The sequence below is a fragment of the Castor canadensis genome, chromosome 3, assembly GCF_047511655.1.
Source record: "Castor canadensis chromosome 3, mCasCan1.hap1v2, whole genome shotgun sequence".
Classification (NCBI taxonomy): domain Eukaryota; kingdom Metazoa; phylum Chordata; class Mammalia; order Rodentia; family Castoridae; genus Castor; species Castor canadensis.
In genome coordinates this window covers 142916323-142942186 of record NC_133388.1, presented here as the reverse complement: position 1 = coordinate 142942186, position 25864 = coordinate 142916323, and the positions used below count along the sequence as shown (strand labels likewise).

The 25864-nt window shown below is 40.2% G+C and overlaps 1 protein-coding gene across 2 annotated transcripts in view; it reads left to right on the top strand.

The window, feature by feature from the left end:
* Positions 1-25864, top strand: part of Tpd52 (tumor protein D52) — a 103940-nt gene that overhangs the window by 3797 nt on the left and 74279 nt on the right. The window contains exon 1 of one of the 2 annotated variants that reach the window (XM_074068751.1): positions 21051-21084. The exons of the other annotated variant lie outside the window; for it this stretch is intronic. Coding sequence (XP_073924852.1) covers positions 21066-21084 — 19 coding nt within the window. The 5' untranslated portion in view covers positions 21051-21065. Of the gene's footprint in view, positions 1-21050; positions 21085-25864 lie in introns of those variants that run through there. 2 annotated transcript variants of the gene reach the window in all.

Below are 25864 nucleotides of genomic sequence, written 5' to 3'. Positions count from 1 at the left end.
ATAACTAAAGTAAAAGGGCTGGGGTATGCCTCAACTGGTAGAGTGCCTGCATAGCAAGCCAGCAAGAAGCCCAGAGTTCAAACCCCAGTACTGTCAAAAATAAAAATAAATTCAGCGTATTTTAAAAATACACTTAGGCATAATTTTGACTAGTATTACCAGGTAATTAGTGCAGATGATGCAAAATTTGAAATGGCTGAAAGGTTGTAAAATACAAATGCCCCTCCCAGGGTACTTCTCTTGGGTGACAAGGCAGCCATTGTTACTAGCTTCCTGCCTCTCCATCCAGAGAGATTGTGTGTACGTATGTTTGATTGTATGCATACCAGTGCACTTAAACACATGGTATATTATAAAAGTTAAGGCACATAAATTGCTTAGCACCTAACGTTCTTTTTTTTTTTTTTGGCAGTACTGGAGTTTGAACTCAGTGCTTCATGCTACTCTGCCAGCCCTGCTTGGTGTTGGGTATTTTTGAGATAGGGTTTCTCAAACTATTTGCTGGGGGATGGCTTTGAACTACGATTCTCCTGATCTCTGCTTCCTGAGTAGCTGGGGTTGCAAGAGTGAGCCGCCGATAACCAATAACCGGCTAGCATCTAACATTCTTAAGTACAGTGTCTGTTTTAGAGATCATTCACCGTAATGTTATATAGAACAGCTTTTTTTTCTGGGGGGAGTGGTGCTGGGGACAGAACCCAGGACTTTGTGGATGCTGTGTTAAGTACTCTACCACTGAGTTACTTCCCCAGCCCAGACAACTTGGGTTTTTTTTTTGGCAGTATTTGGGTTTGAATTCAGGGACTCGTGCTTGTTAGCCCTGAGTGGTAGACTCTACCACTTGAGCCATTCCACCACCAACTTCATTTTTAATGGCCATTTGAGCATACCTCTTTATAGATAATACTGTTTTATGACTGTAATAGGAAATATTTAACCTGTTCCCTACTGATGAACATTTAAGTATTGCCTTGTAGGGGAGGAAAAAATTCTCCACCTTCCTAGGGTTTTCTGTTGAGCCTATGCATTAAATCTGCATACACAGATGAAGAGGAGAAAAGTATACAAATTTGATTTAATTTTGTTTTTGCAGTCCTGGGGCTTGAACTCAAAGCCTCATGCTTGCTAGGCAGGTGCTCTACCACTTGAACTACTCTGCCAGCCCCATGAATTTTATTTAGTTTACACGTACACATGAAAAGAAAATTGAAACCCCACAGAATTGGCAAAGCCCAAGTTCTTGTATACTAGGTTGAGCAAAGACTGGCCCTTGTAAAGTCACTAAGACAAAGGTTAGTTTAAAAAAATTTGTTTCTGCAGATTTCTCTTCATCTTCCTGTCTGCTCATAAGAATGCTTCTTTCCTTCTAGTTTAGGAAGGGCATCTTTTATATCAGAGTATCATCTCATTTCAGGAAGAAAACGTGAGGTCATAATGATCTCTTGTATCTACTCTTGTTCAAGTTCATTTGACTGAGAATAATCAATAACCCAAAGTGGAATGTTTTGTGATGGTATGTCTTCCTTTACCCTGATATATCTGTATATTTGTACCGGGGTTTGAACTTGGCCTCATACTTGCTGGGTAGGTGCTCTACCACTTGAGCCATGCCCCTAGCACCTACCCTGATATTTTGCTATTATAACAAAGTGGCAGCAAATGTATATGTATGTGCGATTCCACAAAATGCCAGGATGTCTGTAGGAAGGATTCTTAGAAGAATGTGACTGTTCAGTTTTGATGTGCCAAATTCTGCTCCATAGAAGTGGTGCCAGTTACACCCCCCAGTGTGTCTCCTTTCCTACACCACGTGGGTAGCATGTTCTCACACTTCTTCAGCTTTGCTTATCGTCCTGAAGAAAAGTGGCTTCTCAGTATATGTTTCATTATATTGTTTTCTTATAGGAGTGTGGTTGCACTTCTTTTGATATGATTAAGGTCTACATTTCTTTCATTTTCTATGAGATGCTTGACCAGAACGTTCACAGGTTTTTTTTTTTTTTTTTGGCCATTTTTTCCCATTGTGTTATTTGATTTTTTTCCCCCTTTGTTTTGTAAAGTGTAGTCCTCTGTCTAAAGAGGACTATACTTAATGAGCTGTTAATATATTTCTTTTTTGACTTTATGATGATTTTTTTTCCCCAACCAGGAATACTAACCAATGGCCCTTTTCATTTATAGCTTTCAGCTTTTGAATCATTCCTAGAAATGCCTTCCTCCCTTTGATTTTATGTTTTCTGGTTTTGTTTTTTACATTTAAATCTTTCATCCATCTGGAGTTTATTTTGATTGCACTATGAATCTTCACACTTCCACCCCCCCAGTTGGCTACCCGATTGCCCAACACTATTCATTGCCTAATGGATTTTTCCTCTACCAATTTGAAATACCACCATTGTCATATACTAAATTCTTTTCTTTCTCCTTGATATATGAGTTTATTGCCAGAAACTAAACTGCATAAATTATTGTACCTTTATAAAATGTGAAAATATCTGGAAGGGCTGGTCTTCTCTGTCTGTCTCTGTCTTTCTGTCTCCCTTTCCCTCTTTGTGGGACTGGGGTTTGAACTCAGGGCTTTAGGCTTGCTAGGCAGGTGCTGTGCCACTTGAGCCTTGCTCCCAGCCATATAGGTTGCCTGTTTTCTCTCTTATTTCCTTGGCTTTGCAGAGTTACTGTCTTTAAAAAAAGAATTGTGAATCTTAGAGTTGCAAGGTGCACCTGTTTTTGTTTTCAATTTCTGTTTGCTAGACAGGTATAGGTATTATTAGCCATTGCATTCCCCCCCTCCCTTTTTTCTTTTCTTTTTTTTTTTTTTTGCGGTCCTGGGGCCTTCATCTTGAGCCACTCCACCAGTCCTATTTGTGTGAAGGGTTTTTCAAGATAGGGTCTCATGAACTATTTGCCCAGGCTGGCTTTGAACCATAATCCTCCTGATCTCTGCTTCCTGAGTAGCTAGGATTACAGGTGTGAGCCACCAGTGCCCAGCTACATTTCCCTCTTGAGATGATTTGTTCCCTACTTTTTTTTTTTTTAAAGTAGTATGTTTTTACCTTCTCATTGCTTTTTTTCCTCCTTCAGCTCATATTTAACCTTTGTGTTTTGTGGCCAAAAGCGTATTGGAGCATATATCCCTGTCTCCTTTCCAAACCAGTTGCTTTGTAGCCTTTTGGTTTTCTTATTTATTCTTAGCAATTTTTTTTGTGCTTTTCTTACCATTTTGGTTATGTTGGACCTTGTAATGTTATTGCTACCCACAAAATACTGTGTTAAGAGCAACTATTTTCTAGGTGACGTTTTGGGACAATTTGCATGGCTCTGAGTGGCTTTCAATACTTCCTTCTTTGTGTCTTTGAGTAGTCTCTCTTTAGACACTTATACTAAAGAAGTACTGACTAGTACTAGTATTTTTAGTACTACTTACTAGTACCAAAAATAGTGGTTTCAGACAAGCTGTTAATTCACATACTTTAGCTCAAACATGGTGTGTTTCGTGTTTCAGCTATGCAAGTGTAAATGCCAGTTTAAAAGATATATAAAATGTGACTGTGATACAGTTTTGGACTAAGAACTTAATAGGGTCAAACTGCACCCATTGTATTCTTAGATTTGTTGGAGGCGTTGTGGTGTGGAAAGTGGAGCTTATGGCCCAATTAGTAGGGCTAAAGGAATAAAGAAAACAGTCGAATCCAACCTACTAAGATCCATACATGGCTAGAAATAAAATGTCATTCAAACATTTCCCTGGTACTCAGTTCCAGGGTGGATGTAGCAGATACTCCATAAACATCTGTTGTGTTGCTGGAAGGACACATGTTAGCTGGAAAGACTTCTAGCATAAATGGAGTCAGATGGGAGTAGACAGAAAAGGCTAATAATTAGGAAAAGAAAATGGTTTGGCTGGGAGATAGTAATTTATGTTTCAAATGTGCTTATAGTTTTATATATAACCATTGAAAATCCAGTCTGTAAATAGAAGAGAAATTGGTACTTCTGAAGTCTGTATGTGAGAATGTGCATATGTGACTGTCTGTCTGTCTGCCCGCTGGCCTGTCTGTCCATCCATCCATCCATCCATCCTTCTTTCTCTCTCTCTTTCTAATCTGTCTAGAAGAGACAGTGTTGGCTAAATTTTCATTTGCTGAAGGATGTTGGACATAGAATATCTTCCCTATGGATAAGGGAGAGACTAAGACCTCTAGTGAATGCCTGAAACTGTGGAGATACTGAACCGTATGTATGTGTGTGTGTATATGTGTGTGGGTGTGTATGTATACATATGTATGTTTTATCCTATACATACATAGCTATGATGGCATTAACTTATAAGTTAGGCACAGTAACATTAACAGTAACTAATAATAATACAGAACAATTATAATAATGTCCTGTATGAAAAGTTATTTAAAACTTAGTGTTATTTCTGGAATTTTCCATTTAATAATTTGAGACTTCAGTTACCCTGGGTAGCTGAAACTGAAACCATGAGTGGAGGACTCTTGTGTTAGAACCCCAGAAAATGATGCCATATGGTGTTGGAAAGCTCTCACTAACTTTTCTATCACCTCCCTTGACTCATTGAGGGCCGCAGGGCGCTAGGGCTGCTATCATTGTCATTTGATCTGTGGGGAAACAATCCGAACAATGACAGATTCCCCAGACTGCTTTTGTTGGCTCCTGAGAGCTGTACAGAGACTTTGTGCCCAACCTGACACCTCTAGGAAAATAACTTGGGGTCTAAGAACAGTTTACATTTATTGACCAGTTTCAAGGGCTAGGAACACTGGTTATTTTTGTAAATGTTTTTCCTTAGAACTAATGAGAACAAAAGTGGAGTCTGAGGGGGCAGAGCGTTAGCCATGCATTACATTTGCCGAAGTTTTCCTCCTGGGATTTTATGGACTCTCTTACAGGTAACACTATTACTAGAGCTCAACATTTATTGAGCGTTTTCTCTTTTCTAAATGCTGTTTGTAGTTCATTTTTGAAAACCTGAATTCCTGGGGCAGGTGCTGGGGGGACCCTGCTTTACAGCTGAAGCAACAAGGCGTCAAAGGAAGGAGTAAGAACTTCTCCAGGGACACAAAGCTTGGCACAGATGGATCTGGGTTGCTGATCTGTGATCAGGTATTTACCCTGCATATATTTTGTTTGTTTTTTGAGACAGGGTCTAGTAATGCAGGCTGGTGTCGAAGGCTTAGTCCTCTTTCCTCTGCCCCTCACAAGTGCTGAGATTATAGTCATGTTCCACTACACACCCAGTTTTTACCCAACATATTATACCACCTAGAGTTATATAGTCTTCCTTTTCCTTTCAAAGGTAGCGCATCTATGGCAGAAACCACAGAGCGTAGCTCTGAGAAGTGTATGGCTTGTGTGTGTTCTCCTGCGTCAGAAGTAATTGTAAATGTTCAGTCACAACTGGGTTCAAAATCTGGCTTCATCGTTTTCTGATTATAAACATTGGATAAGTCAGTTATCTCTGAGATCGATGATACCTCTAATGTATATATATTTTCAATATTGGGGACTCAGCCCAGGGCTTCCACCACTTGTGTTGTACCACATGAGCCACACTCTCAGTCAGATATCTTAAATATTTGTGAAATTGAATTAAAAATCTGTGAGTTGCTCTGATGCCCAACAGACACTGAATGTTAGCTATTTCTGTAAAAACACTAAGTGATTCACAAAGTGAACATTTCATTTCTTTAGAGACAAATATGATAGACTGATTGCCCTCAGGCTCACTGACTGCTCTGGAGAAACACATACAATTAGGCTGTTATAGGGAAGTACATGTTGTGAGAGTTGTCTAACTCTGCCAAGCAGGAAGTAAGCAACTCTGGCTGGGGTCATCAGAAGACAACCCAAAGTAGACAACCTTTGAATTTGCGCTTGAAGGTTGTTCTGTTCCCCTGCCCCCCCCCCCCCCCCCCCCCCCCCCCCGCCAAGTTGAATCCCTAATTCCCAGTGTGGTGGTATTTGGAGGTGATTTAAGTCATGAGAGTGGAGTAAGTGCCTTTTATAAGAAGGAATGGAAGAGATTATCTCTTATCTACCATGTGAGGACATAGCAAGAACCTTCCTGTAAACCAGGAAGGGGTTTTCACCAGGAACTGCTGGCACTTTCACCTAAGACTTTAGTTTACAACTGTGAGAAATAAATGTCTCTTGTTTAAGCCAGTAAGTCTGTGGTGTTTGTTTTTAGCAACTTGACCTGACAAAGACTAAGTAGAAGTCTTATAAGTGGTGATAGAAAGAAGAGTAAGGAAAGAAATTTACAAGTAAGATTGAGTATGTGCAAAGGCTCAGAGGTGCAAAAAAAAAAGGTGTAAATCCCCAGAAATTACATGTGGCTGGATTTTAAGGTAATCCTTGGGGAAGTGTGAAGGGTCTTGTGCGAGAGGGTCAGGAATTGGGGCTATGTCCTCCAGGAGATAATCAGGTGGTGGGTATGTGTGCAGTTTTAAGAGTATCATCAGTTAGGTAGAAGGTACTGGCAACCAGATAGAGCATGTTACTGTGCTTTAGGCCATTGGTGAAGAGGCGAGTGGGGTTCTGTATTCATAGACCTCTGGGAGAGAATAGGTCAGATGTTTGGGGTGGAGGGTGGGGCATCCAAGGAAAAAGATGAGTAGAAAAAAGCTTTCAGATTGAATGGAGAACCTGGGATAAAGGATACAGAAAGCAGACACAGGGAAGGAGATAATAAATTTTTTGGGGGGGGCATTTCATACTTGAAGGCTGTTCTATTGCCAAAACTGCATAATAAACCCACCCCTAAACTTAGGCAAAACAACATTTATTATGGCCACAGACCTGCTTTGGTGGGGACAGCTGCTGTCTGCTGTATTCAGCCTCAGCTGGAGGGACCTGAAGACCAAGGCTGGGGTCATCCAGTGCCTCACTGATGAGGGGTGGTTAATACTGGGAAGACCCAAACAGCTGGTTTTCTTGCACAGCTGCCTCTATTGGTATGTCTCAGAAGTACCCCCAGAGTCCCCAGGCTTATTACTGGTTGGTTTAGGGCTTCTCAGGAGGGAGTCCCGAGAGAGACAGGTACAAACTATATGGCTTTGTATGACCTGCCTTGAACATTATGTGGTGTCCCTTTTGCCTCATTTTAGTACTTAGAGATGTGTCACCAAGGCCAGCCTATATTCAAGGAGAGGGGAATTAGATTCTGCCTTTAGGAAGAGTGTCAGTGAATGTGTGTTTATGCTTGAAAATGACCTGGTTTTTGTGTGATGCCCATGTGGATAGGTTCAGGAATAAAATGTGGATTTCTTAAGAGAATGAGCTGGGCAAAATATCAAAGTTTGAGAGACATGTGATATTTGGAGATATTAAATTATTGAAATGGCCCAGGTGGGTGAAAAAAGGAGAGCAAAAAGAGAGGCAAGCATGGAATGTGAGCCTGCCTAGGCAAGGGAGGGAGATGTGTAAATTAAGAAATAGGTATTCAGAAGTGTGGAAATGCTGGGTAGGTTGAGGTGGAAAGGTAGATACCAGTTTTGATGATGGGGACCTTTGGAGGATAATGTAGAGATTCAAACTCTGTGTTGGGCTGAGGCTGAGGAGCACAGCGACGGCAGATGGAGTGTGGTGGACTCTGTTCAGGGCCTGTGGGAATGGTGAAGTGGACACAGCCAAAAAGGGAACACTGCTCTGTGCAGAAGTCAGGGGGTGGGGAGAGAAATGACCCAAACAATGTATGCACATTTGAGTAAATGAATAATTAAAAAAAATAAAATCAGACTCTAAAAATAAAAATAAAAAAGTCAAGGGGTGTTTTGAAGGGAATTTGGATTAAGTGGTGGTAATCTGCTTGCCTGTGTTGGGTGGTTTTTACTGTGGAAGTGGAGAGTATGAGAATTTTAGCATTTGTGCATATTTATACAATGGGAGAACCCAGAGGGTAGGGGAGAATAACCAGATTTGCTGTTCCTATGTATGCCTCTGGTTTTAGTTAAGATGCTTTTAATGCAAATGTATTTTAATAGTGATATTAGGGAGTTTGACCTTCAAGGATTCAATTTTATAAGCAATAATTCACTTTAATGTGTAAGAGCCTTGCAGAGAAGAAGTGCTCAGTGGGACTATACTTTCAGGGAAGCAGTGGAGTATTTTGGCCATGGGATTGATTTGTGCAAGTCTGGATCTGTCACATAGTCTCACTCAGGTTCTTTTGATACATGATTTTCATTCCACAGTGGCAGTTCCCTAACCTGGGAACCAGTCAACTCTTTTTCTTCAGGTCATTCTTGAAGAGAAAGCTGTTCCCTACCCCCAAACTGGTGATTTGTAATGGATCGCTTCAGGGATTCATTGAAAAGTCTGACTAATCTTAAAGACAACATACATTTCTCTTGGTTTAGTGGCTTTTATTTTTCCCAGTGTACAATTCTTTCCAAACTTTCCTTCCTTTTTTTTTTTTAATGTTTAATATTTAATCCCACAAGAGCCTTGTCTTTCCTCATGGTCACTGCAGGGGACATTCTCCTGGACAGATTGTTTAGTTCATAACTGTAGATGTTAGATTTGAAAAGCAGAGACAGCCAACTTTTCAAAGTGCTCCAGACAACCTTGCTGATTCTTTTGAATCCAAAGTGGAGCATAAATCACATGTCAGTATGTTTGCTTCCTTGTTTTCCTCCTGTGTGAAGATTTCTCTCAGGCCTCTGCCTTCTGTCTTCACTTTTCCTGTGTCTGTCTCAGCATTTCTCTTCTCTGTCTTTTTTTCTTCACCACTGTTCCCTTTCTTCTTTCTCTTTAATCCCTCCCCATTTTTGGCTGTTAAATGGAACCTCAGGTGTTTTTGTTTTGCTTCTACGTAGAGAGATTTCATAAATTTGTTTATGCCTTATTCTATTATTAATTTTTTTTTCTGTAGGAATAATAGGAAAAAACCCTTGAAAATTACTTCATTTATTTTGTTCATTATTAATTTCATTGCTGTTGTTAAGCTAATTTAGTTTGTATTGGTGTCTGTGTTTCAAAGCTTAGAAGAAACATTTAAAATTATTTGAGATTTTTGAAAACATCATACTTTATTGGTTAGTTTAATTCTGGGTCTCTCTGGGCCAACGGAAAAATATAGAGGCCACAGTACCTTTCTCTTGATTTACGTGCATCATAATTTTAAAGACTTAGTAGGTCAACAAGAACTTTTAGAATTTTCTTTCTCCAATACAAGGACTGAGGGAAGTGGTCAATTGCAGTTCTAGTCTGGCCCCATCCTAGGAAGAAGACTTCTGGTATTGTCACATCTGCTGTGGACACTGGCAGCCAGCGGGCTCCTAAGTTGGGAAAGGCTGTGGGTGAACCTCTGCCATCAGCTCCCTGCACCCACACTCACCCTCAGGGAACAGCGGGCCCTCCTTTCTCTCTGCTTCTCTCGTTTCTTTTGACCCAAATGCCTGTCTGCGCACTTTTTTGCTTTTGACAATAATATGTGATGCTTATACATTTTTGCTTATACATTTTTAGGTGTGTTCATTTTCCCATCAACACTACTATCTCATGTTCTAATTTTGTGTACTGAGCAAAAGAAAAATGTGTTCTTCACAGTGTGGCAGTTCTGTTCAGCCTTTTTTTTTGAAGTTGGAGAAAGTGAATGAGAGCATGCAGAGGGTGAGATGGGGATGGTTTGGACTTTTCATACTTTTGAAGAATTTGATGTTTTTAGTTCTTTTTACCCAGTACTGGTGAAAAAGAAGGCATTTTATTTGATGATGGTACTAACTGTTATCAAGTCCTTCCTAGATCCTGGCTCCTGCCCAGTGTCTATTTGATCTTCATGTAGGTCCAGGGGAGATGTAGTTGCCTTTTCCTGTTGACTGGTGAGGGAGTTTAAAGTTTAGCAGGATTAAGGAACTACTTAAGATTATAGAGTTTATCTGTAATAATCTTGCAACATGTCACTAATGTAGAGAGATTTTATTATATTTATTTATTTGTTTGTTTTGAGATAGGGTTTTGCTGTATAGCCCATGCTGGCCTTGAACTCCCAATCCTTCTGCCTCAGCCTCACGATTGTTGGGATTATAGGTGTGTATCACCATACTGGGATTGAAAGACCTTATTTTAAATAAGTTTGTTACAGACATAAATTTGCCAAAATGGACCTGATTTATTTAATAATATCAAATCTTAAATAAGGTATTTTGGGGTAGAATTACTATGTTAATCACTGGTGAAGTGTTATGATGCTAGTAAAGGGAAAGAAATCCTTGGGTCTTGCTATTGCCATTTTGGAAAGAAGAGCCCTATGATCCAGGAGAGCAGAGAAGGCAGTAATGATACATGGAAAGTACTGGAAAGAAAGCATTCTGCTCACCCCGCCCATCTTGCTTGAGGGAGCCATAGGTTGCTTCAGGAAGTAGTTTTCCCTGTGGAGTCAATACACCTGTGCAGGTGCCTATTCCAGTGGAAGCCAGTGGGCAGCTAGCTCTTGGAAGCCGTGAAGGTCACCATTAGCTTCCTTTAGTGTCTGGGCACTGGAAGGTCAAAATACCTGTACTTAATGTATTTGAAGTCATTCTTTACCATTTTTTGCATAAGTTACATATAACCTTAGCGGAGAAACATGTATGAAAGTATAGCAATAGAACATTTTGATAAAAACTAGATATTTTGTTATTATAAATACTTAAAACAAATTACTCAGACCTCCACAGACTTAAGCAGTCTTCTACTTATAGTCATTAGTGTCTAAGAGTCATTCTGTGTTTTGATTTACATGTAAGTTAAGGGACAAACATGCTAACAGAAACATGAGCACATTCTAACAAAAGCCACACTGAGGTGAGATCTCATTTTCTTTATTCACTGACATTATCCACTCTCTCTTGCACACACCCTGTCAAGTCAGATTTTTAATCACAGGCATTTACTTGAAACATAGGTTGCTTTCATTGGCAGCCCTTCAGGATATCAGGTTTCCTCTCTTCAAAGGGAATTGAGACCTGCTGGTGCCTGCCTGTGTTCATGTAAGAGATCTTTAGAGCTGGATTTGCCAGTCTCAGTTTTGGATATTAGATGTAGAGGGAAAGGTGAGGAGGAAGATATTTTCACAACTGCATTTCATACCTACCTTGGTGCTGCAGTGGAGTTTGCTTCTGCCCACATTATTCTGTCAGTTATGTTATAGGCAGGCCTGGCTCCTCCCTGCTCCTCTTCTGCATATGGCTGGCCACTGATCTCAGCTCTCTCCCTCTGGATTCACTTGCTTCTGAGATGGGTGGCTAGGTAAAGGCAGATCTGGTCTTTTTCCTCTCTAAAGGTGTTACTGACTGGGAAATGTCTGTTTCAGGAAGTCTCTCTAAGCCTAAGCTACAGGGGAGTGTTGTCTCAGAGTTGCAGTATGATTTTTGAAGGAATGGAGAGGTGCAGGCTCTTGTTTATATTGAAAGCTGCTTGTCAGGAAGTACTTAGGCCTTCTCTGGCAAATATTGTCATAAGGGCAATTACATCCGGTGGCTTGCTTTTAATTGGCTGCCCAACTAATGTGGGATTGGATATATTTCAGAATGATCATGTATTATATCTTATACCTGTCAAAAGACAAAATGACAACAAATTTAGTGATAGATCTAATTGTCTTTTATTTGACATTCATGAATTGATGTAGCCTCTGTTCTGTAAAACAGAAAGAGAACTCCCAGTGGGAAATGGCAGAACAGTGGTTCTGGTAAGGCAAGAACAAGGAAATGGGTCAACAGTTAAAAAAAAAACAAAACCAAAAAACCTCCAGCCAATTGGTTGGTATCAGGTCCCTTCAGGCTACTTTTCCCTTCAGAGTTAATGCAGAGGGGACTTCCTTATTAAGGCAGCACAGGTAGAATGATATCTTCTGTTTGCAGGGAAAAAGTGGACTGTCTGGGGAGGCATATGCTTAAAGTTTTAGTTTAATTATGTGGTACTTAGTGTGAGTGACTCCATTTGGTTTGGTCTGGTCTGTTGGGGCTTATTGTGGGAACTAAACAGAACAGTGATCTCCCATAGTTTTTGTTTACCACACCTTAAAAATCACTCATGCTCTTCTTCTTAGGTTTTAAGTCTCTTTAGAGGTAAATACTTTCTCCAGCACTCTTGTTCCTTCCCACATAGTGGCACATATTTGTTTCTCTTCTTTTTCTTGAAAATGGGATATTTCTATTATTGAGGTTATAATAACAACACTTTTTGCTTCATTTTCTCTGGGAAAAGAGCTTAAGCTTCTTAAATGGATACAGCTAAAAATGTAGCCTAGTTAAAGGAAGCAAAAAATTGGCTGAATAGTGGGAGATGAGAACTGTGTTTGCTTTCAGGTTAAAAAAAGAAATTATTTTTTCTCTATACAGTGGAGATGCATGGCCCAGAAAGTTGAGTGACACACAACTATTACTTTGTAGTTGTGCAGTAACTTCAAACATGGGGCTTTTGCTTTATCAAAGTAAAGTGGGTAATGATGACCTTCCCATATCCAAGAGAATAAAGTTTTGAAACCTGATTAGCTGATATTCCCAAAACCCAGGAGTGAAATGTACTTTATTCAGTTTTTTCTCCTCAGTGAAATTTGAAGAGTACTTGCTACAGAGAGCTATACTTTCACTTGATCTTTTATCTCAAAAGTGAAGGAAGACTATCTAGGTTGTTCTAGATAATGGCTTTTATAACTGTTGCATGCTGTGTGTCAAGGGTAGTGCCCTGCACTTAAGATATTAAATCAATTAAACTCACTTTAAAAATTTGAAGGTAGAAAATTAATTATTCCCTATAAAAGGATTTTATAGAAAATAAATTCTCATTTTTCTCATTTTTAGTCCCTGCCTTGGAATATGATTTATAGCAATAGTAGAGAGATTAATGGGTTACTTCTTATGGACATTGCCCAACCAAAGGTTAAGTATCATCAATTTTATTTTTATATTTATAGGTTTCTGTGAACTAATTTTAAAGAAGATTCCTGACCACATGTGTGGCATTTATTTTATTTTTAGAAATATTAGCAGTAATGGTCTATTTAGTTCTCTCTATGAAACTAATGGGAACAAAAGCCCGTGTGTGTGTGTGTGTGTGTGTGTGTGTGTGTGTCTATGTATATGTGTATGTGTGTGTGGTGGTGGTGGTTCTAGAGGGGTAGTGGCTGAGACCTGTCACCTAGCTCTTAAGGCTCTTGTTCTGTGGCCTTAGCCTTCCTGCATTGCTAAAGAGCCCCAGCAAATGTAAGGATGACAGTGGGGGCTGGGCAGTGTTCCTGCCAGAGAATCAACAAAACAGGACAACAAAAGACTTTGGAAGTCTAGCTTTCCCCAAACAGTGTCTGCATTGTTCAGTCTTTGTCATCCCATGGTTGCTGACTGTCCTTTCTGTCACAGTTGGCCATTTCTGTCACCCTCTCCATAGAAGACACCAGTAAGAACAAAAAGTTGAACTTTTGAGAGTTAAGAGTGAAATCCCTACTAGATTTGTTTTTTGTGGTCTCCATTGTTCAGCTGCTCCCAGGGAACCTCATTTTCCCATTCCACGAGCTTTAGGTCTACCACAATCACCCAACACCTGTAGTATATCAAACAGTTTCTTTTATACAAGTAATGCACAAATAGACTGTTTTAAGAAAGGGCAAAAGGACTGGGTGTGGTGTTGCATGCCTATAATCTCAGCTAATAGGGAGATAGAGATAGGAGGACTGAGATTTAAGTCAGGCCCCCACAAAAAGATAACAAGACCCTATCTCAAAAAGTCCCAAGCCAGGTGTGTACTCAGCTACCCTGGAGGCAGTAGGAGAATTAATGTCCAAAGCTGGGCTCTGGGCAAAAGTGTGAGACCCTATCAAAACCAAATTAAAGCAAATAGGGCTGTTGTGTCTCAAGTAGTAGAGGGGGAGGCCCTGAGTTCAAATCCCAGTACCACCAAAAAAAAACAAAACAAAAAAAAAGGCAAAAATACTGTAGCTGAAACTCAGGGTCCTCAGTTGGTGCAGCCCTCTCTCAGTGACCCCAGGATCTGCTTGAGAAGACCAGGGGCTCTCAGGTTCTAGTAGCATGGAGGGCTTGTCAAACACAGACGCTCACCCTGCCCAGAGTTCTGGTCACTACATCAGAGGGGAGGCTGAGAATTTGCTCCTATGTGCTGCTGATGCTGTTGGTTCAGGCACTACATTTGGTAAGAGCCCATAAAATTGATTTTTTTGTGTTCTGCTTTTCCTGTGTGCTCAGGATGGAATGCAGGGCCTCGTGAATGCTGGGCAGGCAGTTTACTAGTGAGCCACATCCCCAGTCCTTGGTGCCTTTTTTCTTTTTGGTGGTATTGGGGTTTGAACTCAGGGCCTCACACTTGCTAGGCAGGTGCTCTACCACTTGAGCCACTCCTCCAGTCCGCTTGGTGCCTTTTTAAAAGCCAGTATAAACCTATGATGCATTCCTGTGTTTTTCATCAGTCCTATATCATGAGGACCATGGTGGTTACTTTATTATTTTCAACTGCTGTGCCATAATTTCATTTCTATCCATGCTCCTTTCCAGTATTTTTGGTCAGTTACTATAAACGTGCTGCACTGAAAACGTTTGTATATTTTTCTTTTATGCAAGCATGTTTGTTTAGGATATGGAGAAGTGACAGTGCTGCTTCTGTGCATTTTCTTTCCATTTGGATTAATAGATAATGAACCCTGCTCTCTGGTGCTCACCACAGAAATACCCAGCCTGCAGTAATTTGACTTGTTCTCTCAGTCTGGGGCTAACTCAGTTGCTTCAGAAATCCTAAAAATGTTCTGGCTGGACCTTAAAAATTCATCCTGCAGTGGACTTTGAACTGCTGATTTTTCTAATTTTTTATTTTTTGAGATAGGGTCTCGCTACTAGCCTGGTCTTGCCTCTAGCTCACATTCCTCCTGCCTCAGCCTCATGAGTACTGGTATTGCTGGTGTGTACCAACACACCTGGCTAATAATGCTGGTTCTTTTTTTTTTTTTCTTTCCCCCAGTGCTGGAAATTGAATCCAGGACCTTGGACTTGCTAGGCAAGCACTGTACCATTGAGCTACATCCCCAGCCCTGAAAATCTTACAGAATTCCTAAATCTGTGATACTCGATGGTCTTTTCCTCTACCAGCACACCAGATGCATAAGAATTGCCCTCAGCAACAATGACTCACTAGATCAACTCCTTGAGGCCTTCTGTCCAATCGTATTTTTCTTATGTGAAGTCAGTGCTAGAGTGCAGTATGGATCTTAGCTCACAGCACACTGCATGTGTATAATCAAGCAAATGTTCTTTGTGCTCGCCTCCTTCTAAAGCGGTCTTCCTCTTTTTCTTCAGTGGGCAGTGAGTGAGTGGTGTCATTGAGGGCAGGTGTTAGGGAGGGTTGCCTTCATAGGTGAGTTATAGAAAGGCAGCGTCATTACATCCCACCACTACCAGTCCTGGTGTTTTGGAGTGGTAAGCTAAGATTAGGGAGGGAAAAGGCTGACACTGGGTTGTCAACCCCTTGTTTTGTGAAGTCATTGAGACCAACCCCCCACAAGCTTCCATCTTTTATAAACATAAGATTTTTAATACTTTCCCTAAACAAAAAACCCCAGAAAGAACATTATCCCAGAATAAAAAGCATTACTTATAAGTTTAGTTCCAGAAAAAATGTTTTTTTTTCTCTTTTTCCTCTGACAAGTGAAAATGTTGATATTATATAGAGTCCTGATAGAGAGAGGAATTCAGTCATTTCTTGGATGCAAGATTTGATGTCTATCTAGGCTTTTGTAGTTGGTCGCACTGTTCAAGTGTCCTGTCTAATGTGGCTGCTGGGGCGTATAGGTGGTCCTGGAGTCTGCAGCTCTCCTGAAGAGAAACATTCTTTTAATTCTGCACCTGCTGAGTGCTGGCCCCAAGCTGGGGACTGGAGAAAGAAGCAGGGGAAGGTGTCCTTGCAGTAGCAGCCCTCAAGTTCAGCTCCCTCTAGGGCACACAAACTACTTTCCCATGAGAATGTGCTCAGTTTTCTATGGTGATAACTGCCATGCCTGCTCAGAGATCACTTGCCATCAGATTCTTCACATAGGTTCATCACCTCTGTTGTATCTGAGCTTGGAAGAAACTGCTTTCCACTTAGCTGTTCAGCATCAAAAACCTTAGTGACTGCCACCACCTTTTATGTGTTTGCTCTGGGAAGTGAAAATAACCCTAATACATGCCGACAAAACTTGCACTAATTTTAGCATTGGGCTTCCCAAATAGAGAGAGACCCTGCAGGAGGGCTTCAGCTGAGCCTGATCTAGTTGCTCATTTTGAACCTCATGTGTATGTATGTGGAAACAAATTAAAAATAAACCACAGAGTAACACATTTCAATTTTAGTTTTTTCCGAACAACAAGATGTAAAAGGCTGACTAGGTTTTAAATAGGTACTTTGCTTTATTGGGTTTTTGTTGTTATAACTTACTGGATGAGGTGCTAACGGGATTGAGGTGATCCCAGAACTTTGAAAATCCTAAGATTGGCTAAAGTAGACACTGAGTGGCATGTAAGAGATGTACACAAGACACCCCAGTGTACCAGTTGTGGACACTCCACTCCCTTTCTGGGTTTGTTCCAGCAAATCTGCTAGGAAAGAAGGCAGGATGGTAGACTCTGAGTTGTGTGTGCCCCCCAGGAACTTGCCCAGAAATCCACTGTTCTGAGCCTAATAAATATTTAATGTAAGAGAAGGTATCTAAAGGGCTTGCTGAAGTTGCTATGGTGAGGCAGTGCAGGTCTCAGCTGTGTGACAAAGGCCTTTCAGGAACAGGAGCTCCAGCCGCCAAAGGTCATTTAACCTCAGCCTGAAGTGTCTTCTTGGCTCTGGTGAGTATTGATTGGTTTCTTTATGGTCTCCCTTATTGCAAGATGTCTAATTATTTTTAGTGGGTCAGGATTTTTTGAAGTACTGTTTTATTTTAGTTGAAATTTTATTTTAGTTTCTATTGCAAAATCCCAGTCTGGTTTAAATTTTTTTAATTGTCATGTTATTGTTATACTGGGAGTATATTGTGACATTTACAAAAGTTCTTACAATATATCATAGAAAATCTCAGTCTTGTGTGTTGACAGAATTAATATCTAATTTATTAGCTGTTCATAATATTGTGAAAGTTTTCATAGTAGGTAAAAAGTCCCCAAAACATTAGAATATACATAATATTAAAAAATCCTCGCCTAAGATTGCTTTCATTTGAAAAAGCATGAATGGTCTGCCTGTTTTGAATATACCTTGAAAATCTTTTAAAGCTGATTACAAAATTTGTCATGTAATGTAAATGTTGAAAACTTTTACATGAATTTAATTTTATAGATTAACCAACAAATGAACTAATGGGAGTTCTGTGACTGTGTAAAATGTAAATCTTTCATTTCATGGATGTTATGAGAATGTTCTATAAATTATCATCATTATTATTATTTTGGATAGGGCCTGCTGTGTTGCCTGGGCTACACTCAAACTCTTGGATTCAAGTGATCCTCCTACAGCTCAGTCTGCTGAATAGCTGGGCCTGCAGTCATGTGCTACTGCACCTAGTAAATAACATTTTCATGAACAGCCTTTTTGCTTTCGTATATGCTTCTCCTGCTAAGTTTTAATGAGTTCTGGTCAAAGAGAAAATGTATGTTCTAAGGGAGCCAAACATAACTGAGGACATATGTAAGTCTATAAGTGAATTTGAAGGTGGTCTCTGCAGTCTTGAAGCCTTTTGGGATTTAAAACAACAAAGCAAATAGAGATGACTTGCCTTTGAGTCCTCATGTTAGGGCTTATACCTTCTCTTCCTGGGTACAAGTTCCTGGAGGCTGGTTCCAGAGAGGGGAAGGAAAGTGGACGATTTAACAAGCACTGTTTTGGATGGTTCCCATAATATTCCTGGGTTCATCTCATTTCATCTCTTCAGCAATTAGTTGCCCTAGTCATTTGTGGTAATTTATAGATGGGTGGTCTGAGGGTTTGAGAGATAGAAGCTTTTTTCCTAGTTCATATGATCTGTAATGGAGTCAAGATATAGACTCAGATTGGTTTGGTTTCCAAGTTCATGCTCTAGGGTAAAAAAATTTTTTTTTTTTGTGGTACTGGGATTTGAATTCAGGGCTTCATGCTTGCTAGGAAGAGTTCATGCTCTAGGGCCACTACAGCCATCAACTGCAGGAAGACCTTGTAGCTGACTTGGCAGGTGTTCCTGTTAACTCTTGACTTAAGTGCTTTTGCATAACTTACACTTAAGTGTGCCTGTGTGTGTAGGTGAGCACATTACATGAATGTGAATGCAGAGGCCCTAGCTCTTGCTAGATTTTGGGCACAACAGTTAGCATCATCATCAAGATGATGTTGCTATAAATTTTTCCTCCTTCCTTATTCTCTTCTTTAACAGTGATGTTATTCTGCCTTGTGTTATAGTTAAAGGCTCAGAGGCTTGCATCGCATAGTAACCATAAGCTCCCTGAGTCATAGATCAGGTCTCTCTCTTCTCATTGAGAACAGTTTGGATTACAAGGGAAAGGGTAGGGGCCAGAAAGCTAAGAAAAGGTTGAATTCTGCCCAGGGCCCACCCTCCCTTCCTGCCTCCTCCCCTCCCTCCCTTCCCCTTTCTCGCCCTCCCCCCTTTTTTTCTTTCTTTCCTCTCCCTCTCTCTCTCTGTCTCTCTCTCCTTTCCTTTCTTTTTCCTTTTCTTTTCTTTCTTTTTCTCTTTCTCTCTCTCTCTTCATGTGGTACTGGATTTTGAACTCAGGGCTTTGTGCTTGCTTAGGCAGTCACTCCACTACTAGAGGCATGCTTCCAGCCTGATTGCGCTTTTTTTTCTTAACTCTTCCTCTGACTTTTCTCATTTTCTACAAGTGTTTACTGATGTGAGAAGGCTTCTTTACAGTTAAGCAAGTCTTTACCTCTGGGAATCAGTACCTTGCGTGTCATAGTACATCCCACCTTTTTCTGCACACAGATGTGGGGTGGGTGAAAGTCTATTATGGCTAGATCAAATTCTCTTAACGAGCCTTACCTGCAACCTAAGGCAAAATGACATCACTATTACAGATTGGTGTGTGCGATTTGAGTTACATGAAAGGAGGAAGTAGCTCTGATGACTGAGATTCCAAAGCATTTTTGTAAAAGATAAGGCATTTTCTTTGGATCTGAACATTGAGGATTTTGATTGTCTGGTATAGGGAAGAACATTCCAGATAAAGGTGGTATGAAGATTGTCTTAGTGCTTGTTGCTGCATGACGCATCATTCCTGAACGTAGTAGCTTTAAAAACAGAACTCAGAACACTTATTAGCTCATGCAGGTTTTGCAGCTCAGGAGCCTAGGGCTGGTTAGTTCAGTAGTTCTGGCTCAGTGTCTTCCGGGAAGTTGCAGCAAAGCTCTTGGCTGCACTTCAGTCATTCTAAGTCTTGTTGGGGCTGGAGGGTCCTTTCCTAGCTCAGGTTGGAGGCCGCTGGGGGACGTGTCTATAAGGTTGCTTATGACATGACCTCCCTCAGGGCCAGTGATGAGAGAGAGAGAGAGAGAGAGAGAGAGAGAGAGAGAGAGAGAGAGAATATGACTGTGTTGTTGCATTAACCTTTAAGCAGCTTAGTCTGCTAGGGGAAATAATATATACATATTTATATTTTAAGGGTACCTGTCCTTTAAATATTCTCAGTAGTGTTGGGTGGCATAGGGAAGAGTAATAGAAGAACAAAAAGATTTCGGGCATAGGAATAAACCAATTCGGGAGTCCAGTTATGTTTGTAAACATAACAGAATTCTGTACTAAAAAGGATACTTTACTGTGCATAAAATAGGGAGATACATTTTGTATTTAACTGTGATCTTATACTCTGGTTTCTCTTCAGATCATATATATCTTTTGCCTTTTTTAAAAATTGTGATACCAGTGATAAGGGATCTGAAAAGTGGTATGTCCACTGAGGTGTGGATTATTATGGGAGTTCAAAGGTCACTGGGAGCTAGGGTAGCAGAACCAGGTTTGTGGGGATGGGAAATAATCCACATTTCTCACAGTGAAGTCATGTGGTTTATCCATTTCTTATAATGCCATGGACCATTGTGATCCTCTTTCTACACACACGCGTGCACTCGCGCATGCCCTGAAAATGCTTTTGCTGGTCTGTTCTTCCTGCCAGGATGATACCACTTGCAGAGAATGTGGGCTTTAGGATTAAATCTGAGGTGACCCCACTAGTTGGTTTGGTAGTGTTGAGTCCTTCAACTTTTCTATTTTGGAGTGACACAGGAGTCAGGACTGCTAGGAATGAGTAATTTCTGAGTGCAGTGTAGCTAGCCCTTTTATTTATGTTATTGTTTAAAATTTGTCCCCACAAGTAACCAATTCCTATAAAATTATATTTTGTAATTGTGTTTACGTGTGGTGTTAATTTTAAAACACTGGAGTATTTTGTGTTCTGGGAAGTTTTAACCTGATTACTTAGGATGGATTACTTCTCAGAGGTGGTAGATCTTCTTTTAGGCCATTAACAGTTTAGAAATTAATAAGCAAACCCACTAAATACTACTTCTTGCCTGAAATAACACAGTGTTCCCGGAAAAAAACAAGCTGTTTTCTCTAGTTAACTAGGTGGAGTCGGTGTTTCCAGTGGGTCAGGTTATAATAAGATTGGATGAGTCAGAAATGACCTTATTACGGAGACAATTATAATTAGAATTTTGCCTTATTTTAATTAAGAGATTCTAACTCTAACCCATCTTCCCATATGGGTGATGCACAGGTACTTGCTCCTGACTTTTGAGGTGACCTCAGGAGAACCCAGGACTTCTGCTCTACTGAGGCTCACATTCCCAAAACCAAACAAAGAGAAAGCAATTTGCATGGACCAATGTCTGTGTGTCACAGTCTGTCCAATGCTGAAAAGATCTTCAGTGCTTAGTGTAAAACAAAGGCACACATTGTTGTATTGGGAGCATAAATAGCCTGCTTTTATTTTCCTTTTCAAAGTCAGATATGAAAATGAAATTGCTTACTGGTAACCCAGTGCCTGCTCACTAAGCTACTTTGTCCATTTCTCCTGCACAGATGGAGCTGGGCTGAGGAGTTTCTGTCCATGACTGGGAGTCAGGAAGGTCAGGCTCCCCATTTATAAATGTCTTCTGTATCTATCAAGATGATTAGGAGGGACTGGAGGCATGGCTCAAGCTATAGAGCGCCTGCTTTGCAAGCACAAAGCCCTAATGCCACCAAAAAAAAAAAAAAATTGCATGTAAAAAATTTTTTAGATTACTTTCCATGAGCTCTACTCTCCCAACACATTTTTAAGTGAACTGTACAGTATTAGCTGTAGTATTTGAGCCCCTGTTTATTGTTCCTGTTATTTTAATAGTTGTGCTGAATGTTTTCTGAAGGGAAGCTTTACCTCAGTCCTTTAAGTTGCATATGCCCCTCAGTGGGTAATTATTAACTATATCAATGTAGATCACATACCATACAATTTTTGAATAACATGGGCAGCTTATAATTCTAAATGTTATAAGAGTTTGCTCATCTGAAGTTCTAAATTAAAAAAAAAATTTTCCTAAAAGCACTATCCTAAGACTGTATCCTAGATGGGTAATGAAAATATTCCTACTATTCCTAAAATTAGATTGAAGTAATTATATCATGGTGATGGTTGTGCAACTCTGAGTATGTTAGAAACCACTGAATTATACTCTTTATAAAGGGTGAATTTTACAGTATTTGAATTAGGCTTGATAAAGCTGCTATTAAGAAGCAAAATAAAACACTATCCTAAATGTTACTATAAAAGTTCCCTTGTCTCTCCTTTCTCTGTCAGTGTCCTGGATATAGTTGGCATTTGGTACATACAGGTGACACCAAATGTTGAATAATATCGTAGTTCCTTTTCTGCTGCTGCACAAGAATACCTAAGTAATTTATAATGTATTCCTTTTTTTTGTGTGTTACTGGGGTTTGAACTTGGGATCTTGTGCTTGCTAGGCAGGCTCTCTACGACTTGAGCCATGCCCCAATCCCAGTAATTTATAATGAAAACAGAGATTGATTTGGCTTATGGTTCTGTGGGTTGGGAAGTCCAAGAACATGGCACCAGCATCTGATGAAGGCCTTTGTGCTGCATCATCTCATGTGGAAGGTGGAAGGGCAAGAGAGGGCTGAACTCATTTTTATAACAAAAACACTTTTGTAACAACTAACCCACTCCTGTGATCATGATGTTAATCCATTTCTGGTAACAGATCCTTCATGGCCTAATCACCTCTTATTAGGCCCCTTGTCCCAACACTGCTGTCTTTGGGATTAAGTTTCCTACCATGAATTTCAGGGGGCACATTCAAACCACAGCAGATGATATAGTTGAAATAATTCAAATGGCACAAATAGGTGAGGGTGGAAGTAGAGGCTGGAGTGGCAGGAGTAAAACTCCATGGAGAAGGAGGTCACATGGATGGCAGTGATGGTGGCTCAGGATGGAGAAGATGTGCCACCAGCAGGTGAGGGTCCAGGTGGGAGGATCTGCAAATGAGTCTGGAATTAGGTCAGATGGGAGTCTTGTGTTTGAAAGTTAAGCTGATAGTATTTTATGGTCCAAACTCTGATTACTCTGGCCTTCTACATCATGAAGCTGGCAGAGTGGGCTAAGGCTAGAAGATGGCTGCATTTTGGGGAAGTTGGAGGGAGGACTGGTGAGTTTCAAGTTGTTAGTTTTGAGAGCATCTGTTCTTGGATGGCAAGGTGTTAGCCAAGGAATGAGGTAAAGCAGGAAGGCAGAACCAGTCCTGGATCTGGACAGTTGTTAGAGGTTTTGAGAGTATGGTGTTCAGTACCTTTTTGGGTTCAATTTTACTGTTGTCATTCATATATTATTTTTGTTTTCTGATAAATCTCTATTTAGAGTACATTTTCAGTTCCCTAGATGCTTGTAGCTCTGTACTGGTATCTAATACACCTAATACCTTTTCAGTTTTATAATAGCAAAGCACAAATTAAGTTTTGTTCGAGCACCTGCAGAAGCAGATGACTAACTCTTATGCAGCCACATTTTCCTCCTTGGAGTGCGTTCAGATTCTCTTCCTGTTGCATTTTATGCAATAAGGTTTTAAATGGGAGATTTTTGTCATTTGGCATTTTATTGTCAAAACCAGACACCTTTTAAATGTAATCTCCTACTGAGAAACATTTAAATTCTCAAGAACCAAGCTATCCCTTTCCTCAAAGGACTGCATTGACTAACACCTTTACAATGAGAGTCCTGCTTCTGAGGGCTTCCCCCCAACTTATTTTTGTATGTATGAAAAATATACATACGAATTCAAAACAGTGCAGGTGGGATAGACAATTATAAGTCATACCTTCTTTCCTTGGACCCATTTCCTGGAGACACCTGTCAGGGTTGGGCTCTTGGGTGCAGAAATGTCCAAGGCAGGTAAATGGAAACTGGTCATACACGTGGTTCTGTGCTTTAACTTATATGGATCTTGAATATTTTTCCTTATCTAGCACATATAGAACATTTTTGTTTTCAGTAACTCTTTTGAAGTATAATTTGGTGTAAATGATTACGGTATAATTTACTTTAAAACTTAGTTGTCTTAAGTTGGTCAGTATTCATTGATTTTTAGTAAGTTTAGAGAGTTACGCAACTGTCACCAGTCTGGTTTTAGAACACTTCCATCACCCTGGGCTTATTTACTGCCCCTCTGCATTGCTACCCCCAGGCAACCATTAATCTACTTTCTGTCTCTACAAATTGATTTTACTCTTTTTAATAGTGACCAGTGGTCCATTTTGTGGAAGTACCAAAATAATTTAACTGTACTCATTCCAAGCAAATTGAGTTTTTGCTGATGTTTTATTTTGCTGCTTTTTACAAAATTTTTTTTTGACAAGATTGATACTATGCCTTTGAGTCACACTTGGTAAGAGTGGTAAGGGAGTTTTGCTGGAGTTGTCTGTGGATTTTCCAGTGATTAGCTTTAGGGCAGGAGAAGAATTTTAGGGCTTAGATAATTATCTGCATGGATAGCAAGTGCCTTAGGTCTTCCTTGATTAGGTGGAAACCCTAGCATTTAATGTGTGTTTTATGGATATGGGTGAAGTGCAACTAAATATTTACACTATTTGGAAAAAGAATTTATTATTTCAGTTTTTGCTTTGTCACTGAATAGGAGAATTCAGAAGTGGAGTGTTTAGAAGTATGTCTTAGGATAGAATTTTCAAATTGTGTATAGGGGCCTGTTACTAGGTCATAAATTTTGACCAACCATTTTATTTTTTAAAAAACAAAGTAGAGCAGTATAATTGTAAAATGCCTTGTGTGTTGTAATGGGGACATTGTTCTCTGAAACTTCAATTTTAGTTACAAATGTGTGTGTGTTATATAAACCTCGGGACAATTTCAATCGAGACATTAAACAGGTTGTGTTTGGGCTCACTCTTCATGTGAGTTCTACTGGAAGTCTTCTGGGGCAGGCGGTGTGAATGAGACAAAAATGTGTTAGGGTTGGCTGGGGAAGTAAGTTAGCTGGTTTTGGGAAGTGAGAGGGGAAAACGAAACTTTCCATGTGACCACTGTATAAAAAACAATGAATTATTTCAGATGTTCTAAGCAGGAAGCTTTTGATGGGTTTTAGTTAGCTTATCAACTATTCACTTCTGGTAGTTTTTGACAATACACACGTTTAGACTAGGGAGGGTTTGAAAAATTAAATTCATTGTATCTTGTAGTTGGAAGTCACAGGAAGGTCTGTGCAAATTTTCACCTAATGTAAATTTTTTCTATCATACCTCTGTTTGACAACCTGTGTGGTACACATCTGCTGAGGAGAGTTCATGAACTCTAGGCATCCCAGTTCTTCAGCTTCTTCATGTCTCAGATTTCTGGATTGGGCAACTTTGTTAGTTATTTATTGCCGTTTAACAAATTATCTCCCAAATTTAGCAGCTTAAGATAGCAAACATTGTTTCAGTAATAAGTCAGGAATCTTAGAGTAGCTTATGTGGTTGGTGTGGCTCAGGGTTTCTCATGACACAGCAATCAAGTTGTCAGTGTGGGTTGAAGTCTGCTGAAAGCTGTGTGGACTCAAGGATCCACTTCCAAGATGGCTTACTTCCATATAGTTGTTGATAGGAGGCCCCAGTTCCTTACTATGTGGGCCTCTGCATGAAATGACATACTCTGTCTTGCATCAAGAGTGAAGAAAGGAAGAGGTGATAGTGTTTTTATGATCTAACTTTGGAAGTCACATATAACCACTTTTGTATTTTATTGGTCACACAGCTCAATCCTCATACAAAATGGGAGGGTTATACAGGGTATGAATACCAGCTGGGGGATCACTGTGCCATTTTAGAGGTGGGTCACCATAGCAGCTGAGTGGGTGATGGTTGTAGTAATATTCTAGAGGATCTTAGTGGAAGAGTATAGTCCAACTTGACTGCAGATGACAAAGGTTTGCCTTTGCTGGGTTTAAGAAACAGTCATGTGGGATGCTCCATCTTGTGGAACCTGCCCAAGGAATCTTCAGGAACCTCCTGAAGGACCTGCCTGAGGCTGTTTTACAGGTAACTGGCAAGCACAGCAGGCTCATGTACACCAACACTACCACAAACGTGCATAACTGCACGAGGTCTCCAGGTGATAGGAATCTTTCAACTTCATTATGCTCTTGAAGGAGCAGCTTTGTGTATGCTGTCCATTGTTGACCAAAATGTCTTCATGGTGCCTCAGAACAGCATGAGCTCTTCAACATAGCTGCCCTCCAGATGGAAATTGTCTCCCTAAAATAGTTAGTTGGATATGGGAATCCAGGGTCAGGCATTAACTCATGCATTCTTTTGTCATAGAGAGAAAATGAATCATGCTAAGAGGAGACTGGATCATTGCAT